The following is a 12,967-nucleotide window of genomic DNA, read 5'->3' as shown; positions in this document are numbered from 1 at the left end:
CTATAACTCTGGATTCTCTGTTATCCAGTGGTAAAGTGGCATTAGTTATTTTTATTTTCCCTTATTCCAGGATTGCACTGAAATTAGCACTTCTGAATATGTCATAATTTCTGGAGCAAACTGCAAGTACCTCCTCATCTACCATTCACCCTGTAGTATTAGGACTTTCCTTCACAAATGACTGATCTTGGATGACTTCTATATCCTGGTTAATGAGGAGTCAGTGACTGTTTAAAAAAAAAAAAAAAAAAAAAGACTCTCCCTGTATAATGGAGAGGTTTGTTTTGCTCAGGTGGTTACCTTTGCTGCCTGTTATACTGAGCATACTCTTGTTGTGTCTTTCGGCTTTTCCCGGTTAGGGGTTGCCACAGCGGAACTCCGGTCCGCTAATGATTGGCAGTATATTTTTACGTGCCGAGTTGCCGGCCCTGACGCACAACCTTCAACGAAGGTACGCCCATTCACGCATGTCTCCACACAGAAGACGCTCTAGCTGAGAATCGAACAGGACAACGTCTTACTGTGATGCGACAACGCTACCGCAGCACCACCACCGCAGTTATACTGAGCATACTCTGAACTTTGTATTTCAGCTCAGTGTGTCAGCCATTGATCTGGCAGTGAAACCATACTCCTGATCTTGACCACTGCATGGAAAATGTTGCTTTTGAACTCCTTAGTGTAATTTCCCCTGATTTGAAACAGTGCAGTGAAAGTGCAGGAACTTTTACCCTTCCACCCCAGAGGTTTTATTCTCTGCTGTACCAGTTTCTTGGGGAGAGCAGTGCTGACATTCCTTTCAGGCAAGTTGGCTTGGCTTATAGCAAAGTCCTGGTTGTCACCCCAAGTCATGTTCATCCAGTCTATGTAATTCCTCACAAGCCATGCTTTGACTCTGAACTTTGTTCTTTGCACAGTGCTTGATAAAGAATGGCTGGAGTGCTGCCAGCAGTGTTTCCACCTGCTGGTTGTTAAGCTTAGATGGAGTGAACATTATGCTCATTACTTTTCAGAAATAAACTATAAAAAGGCAGTTTTCCTGTCCAGGAAGATTTATTTTGCCTATGAATAAGCAACATTGCTCTTCAAGGGAGTTGTGATTCTTAATCACCTCGTCCTACTTGCCACAAAAAGGATACTTTAATCCAAAGTATATGAACTTGTTTTTTTTTAGTAGCTAAGCATGCCTCTGTCAAACCTAGGTTTGTGAATGCACTACCCCGCGGTTGTACATGGCTTGGTGTCTGAGTTTGTGCTTCCTGATTGTAATGAGTTCAAGTCACTAGTCTTAAGTCAAGCATACAGTTGACCGGCTCGGCAGTCATGAGTTTAAATTACTCCTTAAACTTGTTTGTTCCAGCTGGCTATTGGCTACTTCCTTTTCCTTCAAGTTTAACCAAATTTGCTACATAAATTGTCTTTGACTGTTGATTCTCTTGTCTCACTTAACTTTATAGTTTCCATGACTGAGTATTTACAGGTGTATTATGTATACTTTTCTGTTTTTGTTTGTATCTGTGTTTAGTGGATAAGCTGGTTAAGAGAACTGAACTTTAGACTTTACTGCCCTTCATACCTATATAAAAGAAAGCAACTGATGCAAGCTGTGATTTCTTAGTGATGCTATCGTTAAATCTCATTTCCCTGTGAGAAATAATATAGTGCAGATGAGGGTCTTCAGTATTGCCTAATCTGATTTTATAAAATTTGTAGTTTGCATAATTGCTTTCATTGCATTGTTTAATTTGCTCAAAAGGTGTTTTACTATCCATATTTCCCTGGCATTAAAATTTACAATAGTGTACTGGTAAAGTCTGTGGGAATATCCTGTTGTATATAGAGAATTCTGAGTTACTTATGAGTACCTGTGATGCAGTCCTTCTTGGCATGGATCACGTGCACCAATATCTAGTACCCACGTATTGATATGTTCAGTTGAGGCTCTGAAGTTGGAAGTCAGACTGTAAGCAGATTTTCGCTAGTGCCCTTTTATTTCATCAGTGAAATCTGATACTGGGATTTAGAGACAAAAGTACAAAAGTTTTGTATTTATTTGTGAGAGGCTTATAGTAGTGGAATGTCAGTTTTTCTGCAGTGTTGAAACTTCCTCCACCATCATTGCAATTTTTTTTTTAATTTATTACTAAACATTGATTATTTGTTATGCAATATTTTTTGTAGTGGATGAATCCTACAACGTGTACACCAGCAGTTGTACTCCATAATTTATACTAACATATTTTTGGGTGGGACTTGTGAGCAGAAGGTTGATTAGAATTCTCCTATTGTGAAAGCTAATAAGTTGTTAAAAATTGTTATAAAGCCAGTAAAAGTAATCAGTTTGGGAAAATCAGCTAGTAACTGCACTCACTGGATGCCATGAAAGTGGAAATTGGGAGAAAGTTAGTTCAGTTTAAGAAAAAGCTCTGGCTGGGATGAACCTTGCAGGTCTTGAGCAAACAACCGTTCAAGCTTAGTAGAGATGATGGCTTCCAGTAATTTGGATAAAAATAAATCAAATGCACTTTGATGTGTTTAAAATAACAGAGTAGGATAAAAGGAAAGTGGAGTTTAATAATACAGAAATGGGGAATGTGTGTGTGATGGGAAAGAAATAATATATTTTGTAGAGAAGTTAACAGAAATTAAAGTATCGCAAGTGGATACTCGGAACAAAAACAGGAGCAACTGAGTGCTAAAGGGAAAATGGGGGAGAATTTGGATAACATGCATGAATTTAGAAGATTGCATTTAGCACAATGAAAGTTCAAAGAGTTGTAGCCAAACTTAGCCTATGACAAGAAAAATGACCAGAGATCCTGTAGAGGTATTAGAGATATTTCAAACATTTTATGTAAGTTTGTATAAAGCAAGGAAATGGGAAACCAAAGAAAAGGTACAAATGAAACTACACATGTAAGACTTAAACATGCAAAAGTTAGCAGAAGATGAGACTTGGAATTTAATAGCTAAGATAGGCAGATATGGGATAAAAATTATGATGTATAAATCAAGTGTGTCCAGGAATAGATTGCATTCCTGTAGACATTTGGAAGTTAGGATGGAGGAAACTGATCTGAAAAGTTTTGTTTAACAATATTTTAAATGGTGGGAAGTACCAGCATCTTGGAAAAAAATTGTGTTGGATGTGTTAACAAAGGGGGTAAAGACCCTTCAAATTCAGCGTTACCGGCGTCGAGCCATTTCAATTTTAAGTCATGATTATAAAGTTTTGTCTATCTAGCTGAGTGAATGACAAATGTTTTACCAAAGTTGATATATATGGAACAGTCTGTTTTTTTTGGGAGGAGAAGCAAACATTTGACACCTTTAGTAGAACGATGATGATCCAAATGGAAGCACAATGTAAGAAAACACTGCTTTTTTGGTGGGTGTTAATGCATAAAAAAATATTAAGTAGCGTCAGCTGAGATTTTATGAGTAGGGTAACGATAGCATTTGTTTTCCTTGATAGAATAATAGGCTTAATAAGGAAGATATGCAAAGACTCAGAGGCAAGAATTAAAGCAGGAGAATTGTTCTCTGCCAAGATGTGTTTGAACAGAGCAACCAGGCAGGGATTTTGCTTTTCCCACTGTTGCTTGATTTATTTTCTTTGCCAACAGCTCAAAAGTGTAAAGGATCCAAAAATTCAAGGATATAAAAGGTATGTTCTCCAGAAAAGTTCACTTCATTTGCAGATGATATTTTGTATTTGACAAGTCCTGGAAGGTATATTTAGGGTTGTGTAACAGTCTGAGACAGTTTCTAGTCTTTCTGTGATATAAAATTAAGAGAGAAGCTGTAGTGGTCAACTCTGTACCCACACACTGAAACAGGCCTTCTATTCTAAAAGAAAATTGCTGTAGCTTACAAAGAAACATGCATGGTGTTAAGAAGTTTGTTTCTGTTCTTATCACTGTCTTTCATTAGTGTAAGATACTTGACATTGAAAGCAATTTGCAAAAACATTTATTTTCTGAATAGACAGCAGCACATCTAAACTCTACTAATAACAAACTTAGACAACACACTAGCAACATGGCAGACTACCACAAACCTTTATCTACATGAAAACAAATAGACAAGTTCTGGAATACTCCTACCAATCATAATTCGCATTTTGTATTGACAGTAGAAATATAGTCATTCAGAGACTGCCAGTCAGCATATTTCACATGTAGTCTGCATTTTCACATGATTTTATTCACATAGTTATACAAACAAAGCTGTATTAATCATAAGACCTGTAGCAAAACAAAGCTAAACTACAGAGATGTATTTATGCTTCACTCGGGCACTTTTACTTATCAAGCTCGCAGCATAAACATGTTTCTGGTCTGAAATACAGAAATCCATTTTGTCATTTATAATAACTGAAATAATTCTACTAAAAAATCCATCCTGACAGTCATATTTTTGGATATTTCAGTGTAGGTGTTTTTATTGGGAATGGTAAAGAATGTTGTCAGTATCTGGTCAGAACACAGATTTATGCCTGCACCTGTAGCTTATTCTTTGAACTCATTTTATACAGCATAATGGTAATTTGTCAAATCACTGGGTGTAACTATAGATCTGAGTATAAGGATCATTAAAACTTAATGTGATGTCAGTTTTGCCTTTATTTTCACTTGTGGGTCGGATCTGATCCATCAGATCCATCTTGGCCTTTTACAAAAGCTTGAGGCCTTCAGCAAAGCTCGTGGGCATTCTACCTTACCCATAACGCAGTTCCCTACATCCCCAGATCTCATTTGCTGCTCAGCGAAAGACGTGGTTCTCTCAGGAAGCTCTGGGCTTAAGTACGCCTTTTTTTCAAATATCTCAAGTTATTTCTAGTAATTTTTCACGTAATCCATTCTCTGAGATCTAATGTTATAATTCTCTTACCCTTTTCACATCCATTTTGGTTAGAGGATATTTTTCTGGCTGTGAGGGTTGTTCCCTCTTATTAGTTCTCCTCCCACATCCATTTAAGTTAGAGGATGTTTGTGTGTTGGTTGGTTATTGGTTGGGACAAGTGTGGTGTCTCCCTTTGCCCTTTTCTCAACATCTGTTTAAATTTGAGGATGCTGTTTAGCTTCTACCTTAAAAAAAAAAGATAACTTACTAATTTCCACATCTTTAACATCCATTTTTTTTATTAGAGAGCATTTTTTGTGTGTATGTGTGGTTCTTCCCCTTCTTTACCATAATTAGCTTACTTGTTTTTTGTTTTGTGAATAATGTCTGAAAAATAAGAATGGAATCCCTTCGGGTTTAAGAAATGAGAGCAGTCTGAGAAAAAGATGCCTCTAAGCGACACACAGACTTTGTGTGTATTGTTTGGGGTCTCTACATCTCCAAGAGTCAAGCTCCATTTGTCATGGGTGTAACCAGATAGCTGTTATGGAGCGCAAAGATAACCTCATCTTGAAAGGATACCTTAAAACTCATTTTTCTGAGGCTATTTCCCCAGAGTCCTCTTTTAAATTAGATAAGTCTGACAAAGCACAAAAAAAGACCTTCCTCACCTCCAAAGTCATCTTTGGAGCCGAAACAAAAAATTTCTAAACAGTCTTCTTCTACAGATTCTTTGGAGCAGCCAGGAGCTATCGAATCCGAGAGGTCTTCAGAGCAACTCGAACATTCTGCTCTGACCTCTTCGGCTCCTACTGAGTTTCAATATTGGACCGTTCTCCTTCATTGGAGCCCATACCTTCTCGGCTCCCATCGCCATTTTTGATAAAGTCCAGATCCCCTACCTTATCTACCCGGTCTACCAGGAGTCTGTCTGATGATGATGTGGATAGGGTAGTGCAGAGGCTTCTGAAGACACTGGCTTTGGCCAAGTTTTTACTAGATCCAAGCACAAAGGCATCGGATCCGACAAAGACCTCCCCATCGGTGCCTACTCCTTCTCTGATCCACCCCCTAGTTTCAGAGCTGGAAGATTTGAATGTCCAGTGGTGTCCGTGTTGGATCCTAGACCCATGTGTTTTTCAGATCCGATGTCTGCCCCGAGTGCTTCTGCTTAGTTGAAGTGGGAGACCTCTAGGAGCTGGCACTTCCTGGTCGAACCTGGAGAGTAGGTTCAGATCTCAGCTGATTTGACCCTTCTCTCGGAGCTTCAGCGCGGGTGAGTTCAGATTCAACCTCTGCCTCAGAGCATCTGTCCTCTGCACCGGAGATGCCCTCAGCTCTGACTCCCCTTTTGTCAGATCTGGGGTTTTCTTTAGTTCAGGGAAGGAGTGCCTTTGAGGTTATGAGGAGGATGATGACTACATCCCAGTCTCAGACAGTCTATCCAGGATCTTAATTCCATTTGTGAGCCGGTGACTTCACCTACTCATGTACCCCTTCTGCAGGATTGCAGAGACCCAAGGCCTCAGGACGTCCAGCAAGGGACCCCACTCTTCTGAAACTTTCCCAGATTATCCCACTAAGGAAGTCCCCTCAGAAGAGGACTTGCAAGAAGAAGCATCTGGACTCCCCAGAAGAGTCTGTCACATCTGATACCGACTTTGATAATGGGAAAGGATCCCCACGGTCACCTCCTGAAGTTGTCTCCTTTGGAGACATCTTGGAAATGTTAAAGCAGAGTGGTGGCTAGCAGTCCACAACTCCTTCAACTGAGAAGTCTGTATACCTGAAGGCTTCTCGGTCTCAACCTTCCACCTCTTGGTTGACCCCTCCTTTCAATGAGCTTATTGATTTAATCTCTCAGTATAGCTTGCGAGAATCTAGACTCCATAAAGCCAACTCCTAGGAGGCCAAGTAAATATATCGCTGCCCCTTCAGACCAGTCTTTCCTTACTAAAGGTGTAACAGTTGATGCCATGGTTATGTCTGCGGCCACTAAAAAGGAATTTTCTGAGACCAGTTCCACTATCCATCCCCTGAATAAGGATTGTAGGATCGTGGATAGGTATGGGAAGCATGTCTTTTTGTCAGCAACCTTCGCCTTACAGTCATTGAACTACTTAACCCATTTTACTAGGTTGCAGATGGATCTGATAAAAGAGCTGTCAGACTTCCATCCAAGGAGCTGTAGCTGATGCGGTGGCAGATAAGGTGACCGCCCAGCTTGCCACCCTAAACTCTGTCATAAACTCTTCCATGAGACTCATTTCATACATAACAGATGAAACGAGTAAGGTAGCAGGTTCAGGCATCTCTCTTAGGAGGCAGGCCTGGATACGCCTTTGTGATTTCACTGAGCCCTTCAAATCTTCCTTCATTAATGCCCTTTTTGGTGGCTCCTCTCTTTTTGCGCCCAAAGTCAAAGAGACACTCAAAAGGTGTGAACAGAAAGGCAAGACCTTATCTGCCATTGGAGTAGGTTTTTCCACATCCAACAGACCCTTTACCAAAGGTCACAGAGGTAGTGGAAAGATGTAGTTCAAAAAGTCACAAAGGTCTTTTCAAGACACAGAGTGAAAATTCCCTTGGAGGCAGAGGGGGAACAATAATGGAAGACACCACCTTCATGGCAGAGGATGCTCGCAGAATCAGGGCTCCAGAGAGTCTTTCGTTGGTAAGCCATTTCAGTGCTCCTGAAGGAGTGTCTGATTGTCCCCTCTGGAGGCAGTTGGGGGACGATTGCTGTCGCACCTTCATACCTGGCTAAAAATAACAGATGACAGATGGGTGCAGAACATAATATCCAGGGGTTACATCTTTCCCTTTTCCTTCCCCATTTCCAAAAACCGTTCCAGATGTTCTACCCAGTCCAAAGGAACAAGCAACCTTAGAAATTCAAGAGTCACTAAGAAATAGTCATCCAAGAAGTCCCCGCAGATCAGAGAGGATTCACAATTTAAGATTCTTTTTAGTCCCAAAGAAAACAGGGGACTGGAAACCCATTTAGATCTCAGCAATCTAAACAAATCAGTGGAAAAGAGCACGTTCTGGATGGTAACACTTCAGTCAATACTTCCTTTTTTGGAAAAAGATGATTGGATGTACTCTATAGACCTTGAGGACATACTACCATATACGGATGGAAAAGCAGTCCAGAAGGCACTTGCGCTTCCAACTATGAGTCAGTCACTTTCAGTTTCGAGCTCTGCCTTTTGGTCTTACTACAGCCCCCAGAGTGTTCACCAAATGCACGGCGATAACTGCGGCTCACCTGAGACGTCAAGGATTCCGGGTGTTTCCATAGCTGGACGACTGGCTCATAACCAACTCGAACAGGCATCTTCTACTACAGGCCAAGGACTAACACTCTTCAACTCTTTTGCTCTCTAGGGATTGCCATAAATTATGAAAAATCTCTTTTAGATCCATGTCAAACCTTTGTCTTTATAGAAGCAGAAATAGACACAAAAAGAATGATAGCAAAGCTTCCACAAGACAGAGTGGACTATCTTTGGTATTATGTCAGAATGCTGATTAGAAAGAAATGAGCTTCTGCCAAACTAGTTCAAGTTCTGGGCAAAACCAATGAAGCACAAAATTTTGATAACCAATTCATGCAGAAAGGATCCCCAATGGTGGATGCACTCTCCTGTGGTGTCTAAAGACCATCACTTTATTTCTCCTCTGCACCAAGCCACGGTGACCACAGATGCTTCCCAGATTGGGGAGGGACGACAGTCCACGGCATCTGGCATCAACACGAGGCTCATTTGCACATAAACATCCTGGAGATGCAGGCTGTGATTTTAGCATTGCAGGCATTTCAAGACACCATTCCTCTGGGAATGATTGCATTCCAGTCATACATGTCTGTGGTTTGGTACATAAACAAGCAAGGGGGAACCAGATCTTGCCCCCTTTGTCAGGAAGCCCTAAGGGTCTGGCAATGGACCACATCTTTTAGTCACTTTCTGATAGAAGCACACATCCCAGGGAGGTCCATTGTAATAGTAGACAAATTGAGCATAGCCATATCGTGGCCACACGAGTGGTCCCTCAATCAAAAAGCAGTGGAAGATATTTTTTCCCGGAAATGGAGCCAGCCTTGCTGCAACTATTTTGCTTCGCCCACCATTGCCAAATGCAGCAACAACTTTGCCCTGATCCCCCCTCTGGGGAAGTCCCCAAGGGATGCACTTGCTCATGATTGGCCCCCGGGACTTCTTTATGCCTCTCCATCAATCCCTGTGATTCCCAAACTACTTCAGAAAGCAGGCTTGTTGAAGACAACAATAATCCTAATTGCTATACACTGACACACGAGCCAGCACTCCTCACAATATGGTGAATGGATAAATGAATAGCACAATTCCTTCTAAGCGAACATAGCTTTATTCCACCACAACAGCATACTGGTTTCGGCTTAATTAGCCTTCATCAGTGCTTCAATACCAACAAACAATGTTACAAGACTTAAATATACACCCCTTAAAAATGATTGGTCTGTTACAAATTCTCATTAAGTCCAGGAGAAAACGATGCTCCCAGCCTAATAATACAGTCTTTCTCTTTATTATTTAACATAGAGTGCCAACCTCCTTTGCCTGTTTAACACAATCTTATCATTAATAACAAAATTAAATCTTGCAATTTTATGCTGTATAGTATGTTTATATAAAGCACTGGATTCTCTGGCACATCTAATGTCACTAAGATGTTCCAAAATACTGGGTTTCAATGGGCATGAAGTTTGTCCAGCATAAAATGGTGATCACCTTTTGATGTGTTAGAAGATGAAGCAACCTTTGGGACAGTTAAGGGGTGCAGTAGTGAAAGGTTGCCATCCCTGTGGTCATAGTTTTTGTAGATATGTTCCTAAGGCTGAGTGCTTTTCATCTTCTAACACATCAAAGTTGTATCAAATTAATATTTTTGGGAATTGTGATACAGATTGGGCCATTTATCTGGCCACATGCGGCTGTTCAGCATTTTAAAAACTCCAGGGCTGTGTACTTAAGTCTTGTAACATTGTTTGTTGGTATTGAAGCACTGATGAAGGCTAATTAAGCCAAAACTGGTATGCTGTTGTGGTGGAATAAAGCTATGTTTGCTTAGTAAGGAATTGTGCTATTTATTTATCCATTCACCATAGTGTGAGGAGTGCTGGCTCGTGTGTTAGTGTATAGCAAATGTTTTATTTTTTTGTTTTTTTTTTTTTTTTTTTGCTGTGCACCTGGCCTTACTTGCATAAACTGTTGGTAGTTTAATAATCCTAATTGCTCCCTATTGGCCTCGACAGATTTGGTTCCCCTTTCTGCAGCCTCATATTTAGGGCAAACCATGGATTCTGGACCACTTTCCAGATCTTCTGATTCATCTGTCAGGAATGGTTTGTCCCAATCTAAACCACCTCAAACTGACATCTTGGCTGCTCTAATTCCCCTGATAGCCAGGTTTCCTTTCCTTTCTTCCCCTGTTAGACACATTTTAATTTTATCATACAAGTCATCTACACGAAAAAAATGTACAAGGGAAAATGGAAGAAGTTTGTTTTATGGGCTAGTTCTAATCAGGTTGATCCTTTTACTCCTCCTGTTCATTTTATATTGGACTTTTTGGCGAAACTTTTTAATGAAGGTGCTGCCGCAGCTACTATTTGAGTTCAGCCTGCAACAATCTCAAATTTTCATATAGGAGAAAATGGCTACGGAATCATGTCCAACAGACTTTGTAAAGCCTTCTTGAAAGGAACCTATACTTTTAAGGCCTCTGTACAAAGATCTGTCTCCCCCTTGGGATTTAAATTTTGTGTTGTCACATATCTGTCCTCCATTTGAACTTTCTGCTAGCTCTGACTTAAAGAATCTTTCTTGGAAGATACTTTTCCTGGTAGCTATCACCTCAGCGGGAAGAGTTTCAGAATTGCAAGCTTTATCTGATAAACCACCATACTTGATTTTTCTTAAAGACAGTTTCTTTACACACCAACCCCTCCTTTCTGCCCAAGGTTGTATCGGAAAGTAACCTCAATCAATCTATTGAGTTACCAGTGTTCTTCCCAAATTTTCAGAATAAAGGAGAATACTTGTTGCACCTGTTGGGCGTTCACAGACAATTGCGTGTTTACCTACATAGAACCGCAGAATTCAGAAAATCAGATCAGGTATTTGTTTTCTGTTCTAGCATGAAGAAAGGGCTACCAGTATCTAAGGTTACCTTATCCAAATGGCTTTCTGACTGCATTTATTTACAGTTCTAAGAACAAAACTCTTCCTGCACCTGTTAAAGCTTATTCCACCAGGGCAATGGCAACTTCCTCAGCTTTCCAAGCTAGCCAGTCTTTGGACAATATCTGTGCTGCAGCTACATGGGCAAGTCCTTATAGCTTTATTACTCATTGCAAAGTAGATTTGGCCTCCAGGAGTAGAGCATCCTTTGGTTCTATGGTCCTGAGGAATATTCTCCCATGAGCCACCCAAGAATCAGGTAGCTTGGGACACTGCCCCACAAGTGAGAATAAAGGCGAGATTGTCAATATCGCATAAAGAAGTTACGTACTTACCATAACATTCCATGTGTGTTGTCCATCTCCACCTTTGTTCTCATGGGTCTATATGACCCTATCGAATGGACTAAATAGTGAATGCTATTTAGTTGATCCGATACTGTCGAAATGGCAAAATAGCAAAGTCACGGAACATTGAATTTTTTCCCAGGGAAAAAATTCGGTGGGCCGTCTTCAGGACTTTGCCATTTCCTCTACTATGGTGCGATCTCGGAGTTGGTATATTTAAGTAGGGGGGGTTTGGGGCACAGCCCCATATGGTGAAGCCCCCCACTTAAATTTGTATTAGTTTTTTTTTTTTTTTTTTTACGGAGCAGCAAAATTTTTCCCTGGGAAAAAATTTGCTGTTCCGTTCGATATTTTATTGTTACGATATTATCAGTATGATGAAATAGCATTCGCTATTTACATCGTACGATAATATGATATAGACGCGTTCTCACAACCCACTCACCTACCCCGTGCCTATGCTTCTGGGAGATCAGGCAGCAGTAATTGGATATCTTTGAACTCTATAGCCACAGAAACCATTTATTCCTTTTAAGCTGTAAATAGTGTTACCTTTAATTCCACTAATGTTTAATTATCATTGGCAAACAAGATCTGAGGGATGTAGGGAACTGTATTATGGGTAAGGTAGAATGCCCGCAAGCTTTGCTGAAGTCCTTGAGCTTTTGTAAAAGGCAGAGACGGATCCAACCCACAAGTGAAAATAAAGGCAGAGATGAACGTTATGGTAAGTACATAACTTCTTTTTTTGTTGTTTTTTAGTATTTTATACATATTTTTGTTCTGTAGGTTCATCAAGGGCTTCATTTACCGACAGGCACCCCGCTGTCCCGAGAATGAATACTTTGTGGATTATGTTCGCTATTCATTCCTCATGAAGTTGAAACGCAGCTTGCCAAAGAATGTTCTGGATAAATCATGGCCTACTCCTCCCCCAGCGCTGGAAGAGGTAAGACATGAATAATACATATCTAGCATTAGATTTAACAGATGTAGCAGCATTTAGTTTTTTAGTAGACACACCTACCTCTCCAGTCCTAATGTACTTGCAATGGATTTGTATACATGCATTGTGTTTGAATTCATAGCATTCAAAGTTGTGTTGTTTTACTTATGGTTTGCATGTAGATTGGGCTACTTGGTGACTGTTAATTAATCTTTCTGAATGAGAATGCACCGAATTACGTTGGAGCAAGATTCAGCAGCTGCTAAGCAAATGTGTTACCACAACAATACTGAGCATCATTTCAGTTCACAGATCATGAAGTATTGCATACATGTCTCCTAGAGAGCACCATAAGCTCTTTATAAAGCTATCTGCATCTGACTACTATGTACATCTGTTCCATTAGTTTCTGCCATCTGTAGACTGACAGTTTGGTGGAAAAAATAGATATATTTGCATTGACTCACTAGTAACTTCCTGAAATAGCTAGCATGGGACAAGTACAGAACAAACAAAGCTAAAAATTATGCTTCGGTGATCTCCAATCAACTGATAGTTTTGGGGAATGGCTTCAAGGTTTGACCTACAGCCCATTTTTTTTA

The 12,967-nt window shown here is 40.3% G+C and overlaps 1 protein-coding gene across 3 annotated transcripts in view; it reads left to right on the top strand.

Moving 5' to 3' along the window:
• Positions 1-12,967, top strand: part of MYO1C (myosin IC) — a 1,794,562-nt gene that overhangs the window by 1,642,702 nt on the left and 138,893 nt on the right. For all 3 annotated transcript variants that reach the window (XM_044054342.1, XM_044054344.1, XM_044054343.1), the window contains exon 24: positions 12,209-12,368. In XM_044054342.1, the coding sequence (XP_043910277.1) occupies positions 12,209-12,368 (160 nt within the window). The remainder of the gene's footprint in view (positions 1-12,208; positions 12,369-12,967) is intronic.

The sequence above is a fragment of the Protopterus annectens genome, chromosome 13.part0 (assembly GCF_019279795.1).
Source record: "Protopterus annectens isolate FY-2018-M chromosome 13.part0, PAN1.0, whole genome shotgun sequence".
Lineage (NCBI taxonomy): Eukaryota > Metazoa > Chordata > Ceratodontiformes > Protopteridae > Protopterus > Protopterus annectens.
This window is presented reverse-complemented; position numbering and strand designations above follow the sequence as displayed.